Genomic DNA, 12,411 nt, shown 5'->3' with positions numbered 1-12,411 from the left:
AAGAAGTGGCTGGAGATAAGGAAGTCTGGGCTTTCTTGCTGAAAATGCTGCCTCTACGGCCCAACCTCCAGATAATCGGTAGATGATGTATGTACGGATGACAGGACAAAAATTCAGTATTTTTACTGGGATAATTATTCACTTTGTAATTGTAATCTAATGGACTTTAAAAAACAAACAAAACAAATGTGCTCTATGCGCTAAAAAAAATTAAAATAAAATAAAAACCAGGACCAATAAAGCATTTGGATTTTGTTACATTTTATTTTAAAGATATCACTCAGATGTTCCTATGGAGAGAAAAATGCACGTTATAACACAAGATGCGTGCTGATGACAAAAATGTCATCTTACTTGGCAACAACACCATCATTCTTTGCCAGCCTGAGGATGGAATCATCAGACTCCCCCTGTTTTGCATTTAGGAGAGAACACGCACATGTAAAAAACCACAAGCATTTGAACCATTGAACACAATCCAGGATGACTCACCATTCTGCGGATGGCGCCACAGATGGCATAGGTCTTGAACTGACCGTTGAAACGACCCGTGACCTTGTCCACCTGTAGCAGACATAGTTGAATGAATGACTTTATTTCATACATAGAAATACGTCCACATTACATATAATACAGAACGTACATAGAGCTTGAAAAAGGACAAACTATATACAGTGTCTGACAGAAGTTCTGTCGCTTGTCCATGTTGTAGAAACAATGGCTTATAACCTGACTTTGACTCACCCAAATGAGGTGTAATGTATGAAAATAAATTTGCTTCACTGCAGAAATATTGATCTTTTAATGAACACAGAAAGGTCAGAGTTTGGCAAAACAAGTTTTGTCGCCTTGTCATACAATACACCCAATCGTAGCAAAACCTTTGCAAGTTAGAAGGCAATATCAACATACTAAAATGTCAAGAAATATTAGCTACCTCTTCCCAATTGTTAGGGTTTTTCAGATTATCCTTATCGTATGATTATGTTGGAATGCAACCGGTAATAAATAACGTACCTTGTCTCATCCTACACAAGGTCGTAAAAGTTCCTCCTGATATGTTTTGGGCTTCCTATTCAGTCTACACCAGCCCCCACTCTTTCTCTTAATAAATATGTCCTTGCAGTTGGGAGGGTTTTCAGACTTCATTCCTGAGCGAGTGAACTCTCCACCTGCAGGTGTCTAAAAGAACTTGCTTGTCTCCCGTGTGGTTCTTGCAAAATAAGTGTGAGTGAGCAAATCTCTAACACCAATCATAAAAGGTGTTAGAGTTGTGCTCACTCTAACTTATTTTGCAAGAACCACACGCGAGACAAGCAAGTCCTTTTAGTTGAAGTCATGAGTACGGCACAGGGATGTATTCCCAGGGCCACTAAGACTAGGTCTTTGTTAAGCTAATAGTCATGAGACGTCCATACTGCTCCGTCCATAAGAGTATCCCATTTGTTCTGTGGTAATGAGATAACTATGGAATGTACTTCCTGCCTGGGAACCTGCCCGATCATGTACACTTGCCCCTTTGTTTCTCTCTCAATAAAAGGCACGGCTAAATTCGAGCAGAGCGCGGATCTCAGCCACACTTGTTGCGTGTGTTTGGGGTGCGCCCTTCTGCGCAGAAGAAAACGCTAAGCCAAAAAGACCTACCGCCTCTGAGATTGATTTCAGATAAATGTTGTCAACCCAACAGTATGTACTACAATTAACCCAGTAAAACTTTTTATTTGGCAGCATGGTGGAGCACTGGTTAGCATGTTTGGCTTACAATGCAAAGGTTGTGGGTCCGATTTCGGCTACGGACTTTCTGAGTGGAGCTCGCATGTTCTCCCCATGCCTGCCTGGGTTTCCTCCTGGTATTCCAATGTTCTCCAATGTTGAATAGACGTGCATGGTAGGCCGACTGACGACTATAAATTGTCTGTAGGTTTGAGTGTTAATGGTTATTCGTCTATGTGTGTCCCGCGATTTGGTGACAACCAGTTCAGGGTGTCCATGACTACTGCCCAGAGTGCGAGGATGTGCTCCAGCAAAGTAGCACTACTCTGTGAGTAGGCATGTTCAGAGAGCAAGAGTGCGCTCCACTCCTATTAAAGGGTAACTCAACCCAACATTTTATTTAAAATATGTTATATATGCCCACAGGAGCCGAAATACATCATTCTTATTAATATTGCGTCCTTGGAATGAGATAAGTAACAAAATTCACTCGTTCTTATCCATCACAGGGGGGCAACCATATTGCCACTCGCTGCCGACTAAAAATGACATCACAGTTGCCAGGTCTCAAGTCAAAAACAATCGCAGTTCAGCTTTAGAAAACTGGTGAGCAAAATAGCCACTCGTTCAGATGGTGAAAAACAGGTGGATTTTAACTGTTACGTTCATATTCACCCCTCCGCGAGTCGTCACCTTATCGTGGTGGAGGGGTTTGCGTGCCCCTATGATCCTAGGAGCCATGTTGTCGGGGGCTTCATGCCCCTGGTAGGGTCACCCATGGCAAACGGGTCCTAGGTGAGGGGCCAGACAAAGCACGGCTCACAAGCCCCTTATGATGAGTGATATAAATGGACTTAGTTTTCCCTCGCCCGGACGCGGGTCACCGGGGCCTCCCTCTGGAGCCAGGCCTGGAGGCGGGGCTCGAAGGCGAGCGTCTGGTGGCCGGGCCTTCGCCCATGGGGCCCGGCCGGGCATAGCCCGAAATGGAAACGTGGGTCCCCCTTCCCATGGGCTCACCACCTGTGGGAGGGGCCGAAGGGGTCGGGTGCAATGTGAGCTGGGCGGCAGCCAAAGGCGGGGACCTTGGCGGTCTGATCCCCGGCTGCAGAAGCTGGCTCTTGGGACATGGAATGTCACCTCTCTGGCTGGAAAGGAGCCCGAGCTGGTGTGTGAGGCAGAAAGATTCCGACTAGATATAGTCGGACTAGCCTCCACACACAGTTTGGGTTCCGGTACAAGCCCTCTCGAGAGGGGCTGGACTCTCTTCCACTCTGGAGTTGCCCACGGTGAGAGGCGTCGAGCAGGTGTGGGTATACTTATTGCCCCCCGGCTGGGCGCCTGCACATTGGGGTTCACCCCGGTGAACGAGAGGGTAGCCTCCCTCCGCCTTTGGGTGGGGGGACGGGCCCTGACTGTTGTTTGTGTCTATGCACCAAACAGCAGCTCAGAGTACCCACCCTTCTTGGGGTCCCTGGAGGAAGTGCTGGATAGCGCTCCTTCTGGGGACTCTATCGTTCTACTGGGTGACTTCAATGCTCACGTGGGCAATGACAGTGAGACCTGGAAGGGCGTGATTGGGAGGAACGGCCCCCCTGATCTGAACCCGAGCGGTGTTCTATTGTTGGACTTCTGTGCTCGACACGGATTTTCAATAATGAACACCATGTTCAAACATAAGGGTGTCCATGTGTGCACTTGGCACCAGGACACCCTAGGCCGCAGTTCGATGATCGACTTTGTAGTCGTGTCATCGGATTTGCGGCCGCATGTTTTGGACACTCGGGTGAAGAGAGGGGCGGAGCTGTCAACTGATCACCACCTGGTGGTGGGTTGGCTCCGATGGTGGGGGAAGATGCCGGTCCGACCTGGCAGACCCAAACGCTCTGTGAGGGTCTGCTGGGAACGTCTGGCAGAATCTCCTGTCAGGAAGAGCTTCAACTCCCACCTCCGGCAGAGCTTTTCCCACGTCCCGGGGGAGGCGGGGGACATTGAGTCTGAGTGGACCATGTTCCGCGCCTCCATTGTTGAGGCGGCCGACCGGAGCTGTGGCCGTAAGGTCGTTGGTGCCTGTCGTGGCGGCAACCCCCGAACCCGCTGGTGGACACCGGCGGTAAGGGATGCCGTCAAGCTGAAGAAGGAGTCCTATCGGGCCGTTTTGGCCTGCGGGACTCCGGAGGCAGCTGAGAGGTACCGGATGGCCAAGCGGAACGCGGCTTCGGCGGTTGCTGAGGCAAAAACCCGGGCGTGGGAGGAGTTCGGTGAGGCCATGGAGAATGACTTTCGGACGGCTTCGAGGAAATTCTGGTCCACCATCCGGCGTCTCAGGAGGGGGAAGCAGTGCAACGTCAACACTGTTTACAGTGGGGATGGCGTGCTGCTGACCTCGACTCGGGACGTCGTGAGTCGGTGGGGAGAATACTTCGAAGACCTCCTCAATTCCACCTACACGCCTTCCATTGAGGAAGCAGGGCCTAGAGACTCTGAGGCGGATTCTCCAATCTCTGGGGTCGAAGTCACTGAGGTAGTTAAAAAACTCCTCGGTGGCAAGGCCCCGGGGGTGGATGAGATCCGCCCAGAGTTCTTAAAGGCTCTGGATGTTGTGGGGCTGTCATGGCTGACACGCCTCTACAACGTTGCGTGGACATCGGGGACAGTGCCTCTGGATTGGCAGACTGGGGTGGTGGTTCCCCTCTTTAAGAAGGGGGACCGGAGGGTGTGTTCCAATTACAGGGGAATCACACTCCTCAGCCTCCCTGGTAAGGTCTATTCAGGGGTGCTGGAGAGGAGGGTCCGTCGGGAGGTCGAACCTCGGATTCAGGAGGAGCAGTGTGGCTTTCGTCCTGGCCGTGGAACAGTGGACCAGCTCTACACCCTCGGCAGGATCCTCGAGGGTGCATGGGAGTTTGCCCAACCAGTCCACATGTGTTTTGTGGACTTGGAGAAGGCGTTTGACCGTGTCCCTCGGGAGGTTCTGTGGAGGGTGCTTCGGGAGTACGGGGTGCCAAGCCAACTGATAAGGGCGGTTCGGTCCCTGTATCACCGATGCCAGAGTCTGGTCCGCATTTCCGGCAGTAAGTCGGATTCGTTCCCAGTGAGGGTTGGACTCCGCCAAGGCTGCCCTTTGTCACCGATTCTGTTCATAATTTTTATGGACAGAATTTCTAGGCGCAGCCGAGGCGTTGAGGGGGTCCGGTTTGGGGACCTCAGCATCGCGTCTCTGCTTTTTGCAGATGACGTGGTGCTGTTGGCTTCTTCAGGCCGTGATCTCCAGCTCTCGCTGGAACGGTTCGCAGCCGAGTGTGAAGCGGTCGGGATGAGGGTCAGCACCTCCAAATCCGAGTCCATGGTCCTCGATCGGAAAAGGGTGGAATGCCCTCTCCGGATCGGGGATGAGATCCTGCCCCAAGTGGAGGAGTTCAAGTATCTTGGAGTCTTGTTCACGAGTGAGGGGAGGATGGAGCGTGAGATCGACAGGCGGATCGGTGCAGCGTCGGCAGTAATGCGGACCCTGTACCGGTCCGTTGTGGTGAAGAGAGAGCTGAGCCAAAAGGCAAAGCTCTCAATTTACCGGTCGATTTACGCTCCTACCCTCACCTATGGTCACGAGCTATGGGTCGTGACCGAAAGAACGAGATCTCGGATACAAGCGGCCGAAATGAGTTTTCTCCGCAGGATGTCCGGGCTCTCCCTTAGAGATAGGGTGAGAAGCTCGGTCATCCGGGAGAGACTCGGAGTAGAGTCGCTACTCCTCCACGTTGAGAGGAGCCAGATGAGGTGGCTCGGGCATCTTATCAGGATGCCTCCTGGACGCCTCCCTGGGGAGGTGTTCCGGGCATGTCCCACCGGTAGGAGACCCCGGGGACGACCCAGGACGCGCTGGAGAGACTATGTCTCTCAGCTGGCCTGGGAACGCCTTGGGATCCCCCGGGATGAGCTGGATGAAGTGGCTGGGGAGAGGGAAGTCTGGGAGTCCCTCCTGAAGCTGTTGCCCCCGCGACCCGACCCCGGATAAGCGGAAGAAGATGGATGGATGGATGGATGGATGGATGGATGGATGGATGGACGTTCATATTCAACAAGTGAAAAAACATCCCTGCGTTTCAACTACTTGGGCAGCTGAGTCACGCCGAAAGTTACGTCATGCATCCTAAAAAACGGCCTTCGGAGAACGCACCCTGTGAATTTGGACACAGCTCCCGACTCCCAGCTGGCCTGGGAACTCCTTGGGATACATCGGGAAGAGCTAGAAGAAGTGGCTGGAGATAAGGAAGTCTGGGCTTTCTTGCTGAAAATGCTGCCTCTACGGCCCAACCTCCAGATAATCGGTAGATGATGTATGTACGGATGACAGGACAAAAATTCAGTATTTTTACTGGGATAATTATTCACTTTGTAATTGTAATCTAATGGACTTTAAAAAACAAACAAAACAAATGTGCTCTATGCGCTAAAAAAAATTAAAATAAAATAAAAACCAGGACCAATAAAGCATTTGGATTTTGTTACATTTTATTTTAAAGATATCACTCAGATGTTCCTATGGAGAGAAAAATGCACATTATAACACAAGATACGTGCTGATGACAAAAATGTCATCTTACTTGGCAACAACACCATCATTCTTTGCCAGCCTGAGGATGGAATCATCAGACTCCCCCTGTTTTGCATTTAGGAGACAACACGCACATGTAAAAAACCACAAGCATTTGAACCATTGAACACAATCCAGGATGACTCACCATTCTGCGGATGGCGCCACAGATGGCATAGGTCTTGAACTGACCGTTGAAACGACCCGTGACATTGTCCACCTGTAGCAGACATAGTTGAATGAATGACTTTATTTCATACATAGAAATACGTCCACATTACATATAATACAGAACGTACATAGAGCTTGAACAAGGACAAACTATATACAGTGTCTGACAGAAGTTCTGTCGCTTGTCCATGTTGTAGAAACAATGGCTTATAACCTGACTTTGACTCACCCAAATGAGGTGTAATGTATGAAAATAAATTTGCTTCACTGCAGAAATATTGATCTTTTAATGAACACAGAAAGGTCAGAGTTTGGCAAAACAAGTTTTGTCGGCTTGTCATACAATACACCCAATCCTAGCAAAACCTTTGCTAGTTAGAAGGCAATATCAACATACTAAAATGTCAAGAAATATTAGCTACCTCTTCCCAATTGTTAGGGTTTTTCAGATTATCCTTATCGGATGATTATGTTGGAATGCAACCGGTAATAAATAACCTACCTTGTCTCATCCTACACAAGGTCGTAAAAGTTCCCCCTGATATGTTTTGGGCTTCCTATTCAGTCTACACCAGCCCCCACTCTTAATAAATATGTCCTTGCAGTTGGGAGGGTTTTCAGACTTCATTCCTGAGCGAGTGAACTCTCCACCTGCAGGTGTCTAAAAGGACTTGCTTGTCTCCCGTGTGGTTCTTGCAAAATAAGTTAGAGTGAGCACAACTCTAACACCTTTTATGATTGGTGTTAGAGATTTGCTCACTCACACTTATTTTGCAAGAACACCACGGGAGACAAGCAAGTTCTTTTAGACACCTGCAGGTGGAGATTTCACCCATTGAAGGAATGAAGTCTGAACCCTCCTTCCTGCAAGGGCATATTTATTAAGAGAAACAGAGTGGGGGTATGAGTAGGCTGAATAGAACGCCCTTGTTCTAGATCAAGGTGCTCCAGTACTGGCCAGCCCAGTCACCAGACACGAACATCATTGAGCATGTTTGGGGTAGAATGATGGCGGACGCTTGGAAGACAAAACCAAAAAATCTTGAACTCTTGAGAGGCACGCAAGACTGCATTCTTTCCTGATGATTTCATCAATATGAATCATTGTCGAACCGCATGGATGCAGTCTTTCAAGCTCAAGGACATCAATTCAGCTACAGCTTTTTCAATTGCCTGTGATGGGTGAGTCGAGTGACGCGACCGATATCGAACAGACACCGCTGCTATGCAAGTACGTGAACTCTAATGGGCCGCAAGAAGAAGTGATCAAATTGACACCACTATTTTTCTTTAGATTATTTTAATAATAGGCATACAACTTATGTATTGACACTATGTTGCATTATAAAAGGCTTTTAGATTTTTAAGGCTCCAGACAGGTATGTTTTTTGTTTTTTTTGGGCCGATATGGCCCTTTGAACATTTTGGGTTGCCGAACCCTGGCATAGACAAAGAGACGTGCTTACGAGCAGTGTTCCCTCTAAGCTGCGCAATTGCGGACTGGTCGTGCAGTCTTGGCGCACATGAAATTACATGCTGCGCACAAAATACAATTCAGCATAAACTGATTGATTAAGATCTACTGTTAGACGTACTCTAATCTAATTAAGTGGATGAATGATTTTCTTTCTGTGCCTTTTTGTAGTGTAAATCAGTAATTGACAGTTGTCCAGCCAATGATATGTTTCACTTAGGCTACATAGTATATGTATGACACATATGTGTCCTGCCTATCCATGCAGTGCGGCAGAGTCAAGCGATGCAAATGCTAAATTAGCTAATCATGGCGAAACGAATGAGCAGCGACACATCCACTCGCCAAGCCAAAATAAATAAGAGATGCTTCTTTTAAGTTTGGATGGCTGTCGGAGTGTGTGCAACTACAAGAGGAAACAGTGAAACTGGGTGAGATTTTCTCTTTTTGAATGAGAAAGGTCTCCTCTGCAAAACATGCAGTGAAGCCAAAGTGGTGGGCGAGTTTACGGAGGGAAAAATACGGAAGAAATGGAAGTTGGACTACCTCGCGCGTCACATTCAGCAGAAATGTCATTTGAAAGCTGTTGGAATTGTACAAAGACTCAAGATGGGAGAGCGGATCGGTACGTTATTGCAAAGAACGCAAAAGATCGACAGAAAAGGAACGAGCTGTCACACAAAACAAAATCCGACCCCGAGCAAGTTAAAGTTCTCATTGACAATATTTATTTATTTATTTATTTATTTGTTCATTCATTCATTCATTCTGGTGTTGCACACAGTGGTCCACAGTGTGCACAGGGAGCTTGTGTGTTTGCACAGTCACTTGAAAAATTAGAGGGAACACTGCTTACAAGGCACAATTAGAGCTTTCTGGAAAGCCAGGATCATTGCAGAAGAGCAACGTGACGACAAGACAATATGGAACTTGGCATGTTTCATGGCAAACTTGCCCAATTGTCTAATTTGGATACAGAAGTCATGGACTTGGACGGATTTGCATATAAATATCTATTAACAATAATGTGAGTACATAGAGTACATGGTTAAACAGTAGAATAAAGTACAACCAATGTCAGTGTCTTGGTCCTATAACTTTTTGTTTACCACAAGTCATGCCATAAATAGGCCCGATAATGCGCTCTATGTGTGGATTAAATACAAAACAGACCCTGCAATTGTGCCTTTTAACCCCAAGTGCCTTATTGTGCCAAAAATACGGTAAGTTGGAAAAAGATTACCTCTGCTATGTTGATCTGTACGGAAGCGTGGTCCTTGGCTCCGATGATCCGGTTGCTCGCAGAGCTTTAAAAATAAAATAAAAATAATAATTTAAAAAACAGTGTTTCCATTGATTAATAAAAATACAGTCAAACCTCGGTTTTCAACCACAATCCGTTTCAGAAGGTTGAGAAGCAGATTCAAGTTCAAGTTCAAGTTTACTTTATTGTCAAAAATCCTATGTAACAGGGTTACCACAGAAGTTTGAAATTGCGTTTGACCCGTCTCCAATGTGCATCCATCCATCCATCCATTTTCTGAACCGCTTAGTCCCCACGGGGGTCGCGGGCGTGCTGGAGCCTATCCCAGCCGTCATCGGGCAGTAGGCGGGGGACACCCTGAACCGGTTTAACTAAAAACATTTAAATAAGACATTGACATAAATCTCTTTCTTTCTCACACACACATACACACAACACACACAAACACACAGCTAACTTACTCATACTGAATTTACAATTTCTTTCTCTGACATATTCATTCACAACATAAACATAGACAATGCACACTTACACATTGCAGTCATTCAAACACTAACATGCTGATAAACATGTGCAGTACTATACAATAAAATACTCTCTCTCACATTCACACACACGCACACACACACACGGTGTGTAATAAGAGTATTGACAATACAGACCCACACACACACACATACATACACAGCAGCAGAAATACAATCAGTGGTCATAGAAGTAAAGTGAAAAAGTGTATAACTGTATATAAGGTGCAAGAGTAAAGTGCCAAGTGGCATGGTGACTTTGGAATGTTCAAGTGGTTTTCCTCAGTGTGTTCATGAGTCTGATGGCTTGAGGAAAGAAGCTGTTACTCAGTCTGCTTGTGCTTGTTCCTATCACACCAGGTGATGAGTTGCTGTACCTCCTCTCTGTATGCTGAGTCATCGTTGTCTTTGATGAGGCCCACCACTGTTGTGTCATCTGCAAATTTGATGATGTGATTCGTTTCAAATCTGGCAGAGCAGTCGTGGGTCATCAGCGTGAACAGCAGGGGGGATAGCACACATCCTTGCGGCACCCCGGTGTTTATGACGGTGGTCGCTGAGGAGTTGTTTCCGACTCTGACTGTCTGCGGTCTGTTCGTTAGAAAGTCCAGCAGCCAGTTGCACAGTGAAGTGCTGACGCCTATTGTACTCAGCTTATTCACCAGATGTTGGGGGATGACTGTGTTGAACGCAGAGCTGGAGTCAATGAACAGCATCCGCGCGTGACTGTTTTTGTTCTCCAGATGAGCCAGGCAGAGGTGGAGTGCTGTTGCTATGGCGTCATCAGTGGAGCGCTTGGGGCGGTAGGCAAATTGGTATGGGTCTAGAGTAGTGGGGAGGGTGGATGTTAAGTGGGCCTTCACCAGTCTCTCAAAGCACTTCATCATGATGGAAGTGAGTGCTATGGGTCTGTAGTCATTCAGTGATGATGCTGGTGACTGGATGGACATGCTGAAGTGGAAGAAAATGTATGGAGTACAAGGAAATTTGAAATGTGGAAGAAGTGGTAGAAGTGCTAGAGTGTGGTTGAAATCTTCACAAAGAGATGAGAACGAATTCAAGAGACAAAAGCTAGAAAGATGAAAACTGATGCGGTCACAAGTGTTTGTCAGACCAGGAGACAATAAGGCCCCTGTGAGCAGGTGCAAGGCCGCAGCTCAAGCCGCGGCTCAAGCAAGGGGCAAGAGGAGTTTCCGGTCCTATGCAAATCATGTATCGAAATTTAAAAGATCTGAAACCTCCCCCATATGACAGCAAAACATGTCATTGTCAGGTTATCAAAAATCGTTTTAGATTGTTAGAGCCCCTGTCCACACAAGTACGACAATGCTGTTTGTAGGCCCAATTACAAATGAATAGGGATCAAATTGTGTTACACTGAAGTTAAAATATGCAAATCAAGTGGTAAAGAAATGCAACTTGCTTCTAGAAGGTAAATAAATAAAATTAGAATGTGCTGACCTCGTGTGCATGGAAGGGACCAGCTCATGATCGACCACAGGAAATGGCCAGCCTGTGACGAATCATTGTTGCTGAGACCTACCTTCCGCACGCGAGAGCTGTGCATGTGTGTGCGTATGTGTTAAGTTGATGAAGATTGGCTAAACTTTTAGTATAAAGAAATTTGCTAGACTGTTGTCTATTTAATTTACACCGCAGAACAGAAACAATTTTGACAGATAAAAATGAAAGAAAAAGAGAGAAATCTGTTTGCGAGCAGAAACTAATCCACACTAGTGCATGTTAGTGTCAAGCCATCATGAGAAATTCGGAGTTAACAAAACAACAGAACATGCTTTCAGGAATTGGGAGAAGCTAAATTGTGAATTTAAGATTTTGCAATGCCACATTTAATAGGAATAATTGATTGGTTGTGTTATAAGATTATGCAAAATTCTAAATGCAAGCTAAATCTGAGAGATTGAGTTCTTCAAATTTAAAAACAAAGAAAAAAATCAGATTAATTTGCCAATTGTTTCTTTTAGTTAAGTTTTTTTTGAATTGGTGGATTGTTCTACCAGGAAACCTGAGTTGAAAATGATATATGAATGTTGTGTGGTGAGCTTGGATGAATTGGGACCAATGTGATAGAAAGACTCCTTTTTGGAGACTGTGTGTGAGATGCAAATGAACATTGATGAATGATAGCCTGAATGAAAAGAAATTACAGGTTGAATGGTTGAAGTTGTTGGCGACTACTATAGAAAATTAGTAGAGCGACTTTGATGAAAGAGTGATTTTGAGAAGGTTGAATGTTAGAAAGAAACACGTAGGTTTTGGATTGATAATTAACTAGAGAAAAAAACTGGAGAACCAGTAACATATGTAGAAGATGTGTGAACTGAGAAATTGAGAAGCGTTTTGAAAAGAAAGTCAAATTAAATGATGATGGAATCGTATGTAGTAAAGAACGCATTCTCCTAAAAAGTTTGTCAAGGTGTGAGGCATGGGCGTTGCCAAGCCTCAAAAGGGGGGAGTGAGTAGGACAGATAGTGGAAGATAGTAATAATACAACACTTTATGACAATGAATTTTCGAATACATTTGGTGTTATCTTGTGGTAAATTTTTTGTTAGGGTGTAGATAGGTTAGCAACACGAGAGATTTAGAGGTTCAAAAGAAAGACAGTTAAAAGAAAACATTTTTGATTTGGACAATTCCAGGCTAACAGGAA

At 46.1% G+C, this 12,411-nt stretch overlaps 1 protein-coding gene across 2 annotated transcripts; it reads right to left on the bottom strand.

Annotated features, from left to right (window-relative positions):
- Nucleotides 1-244: 244 nt before the first annotated feature.
- On the bottom strand, nucleotides 245-10,985 carry LOC125992404 (small ribosomal subunit protein eS21-like). 2 transcript variants are annotated; one of them, XM_049761440.2, is made up of 5 exons: nucleotides 10,115-10,983; nucleotides 9,193-9,256; nucleotides 493-564; nucleotides 355-410; nucleotides 245-290 (listed from the first exon to the last, which is right to left on the bottom strand). In XM_049761440.2, exons 1-5 carry the CDS (start codon nucleotides 10,171-10,173, stop codon nucleotides 281-283), a joined length of 261 nt encoding a protein of 86 aa, XP_049617397.1. In that variant the 5' UTR covers nucleotides 10,174-10,983; the 3' UTR covers nucleotides 245-280. The 2 variants fall into 2 exon arrangements, with proteins under 2 accessions (XP_049617397.1, XP_049617399.1); XM_049761442.2 differs by lacking the exons at nucleotides 245-290; nucleotides 355-410; nucleotides 493-564 and adding exons at nucleotides 6,205-6,250; nucleotides 6,315-6,370; nucleotides 6,453-6,524 and having other exon boundaries at nucleotides 10,115-10,985.
- Nucleotides 10,986-12,411: the final 1,426 nt, after the last annotated feature.

This window comes from Syngnathus scovelli, chromosome 22 (assembly GCF_024217435.2).
Source record: "Syngnathus scovelli strain Florida chromosome 22, RoL_Ssco_1.2, whole genome shotgun sequence".
Taxonomy (NCBI): domain Eukaryota; kingdom Metazoa; phylum Chordata; class Actinopteri; order Syngnathiformes; family Syngnathidae; genus Syngnathus; species Syngnathus scovelli.
Note: the sequence above shows the minus strand (reverse complement) of the source record. Positions and strands in the feature narration are given on the sequence as shown.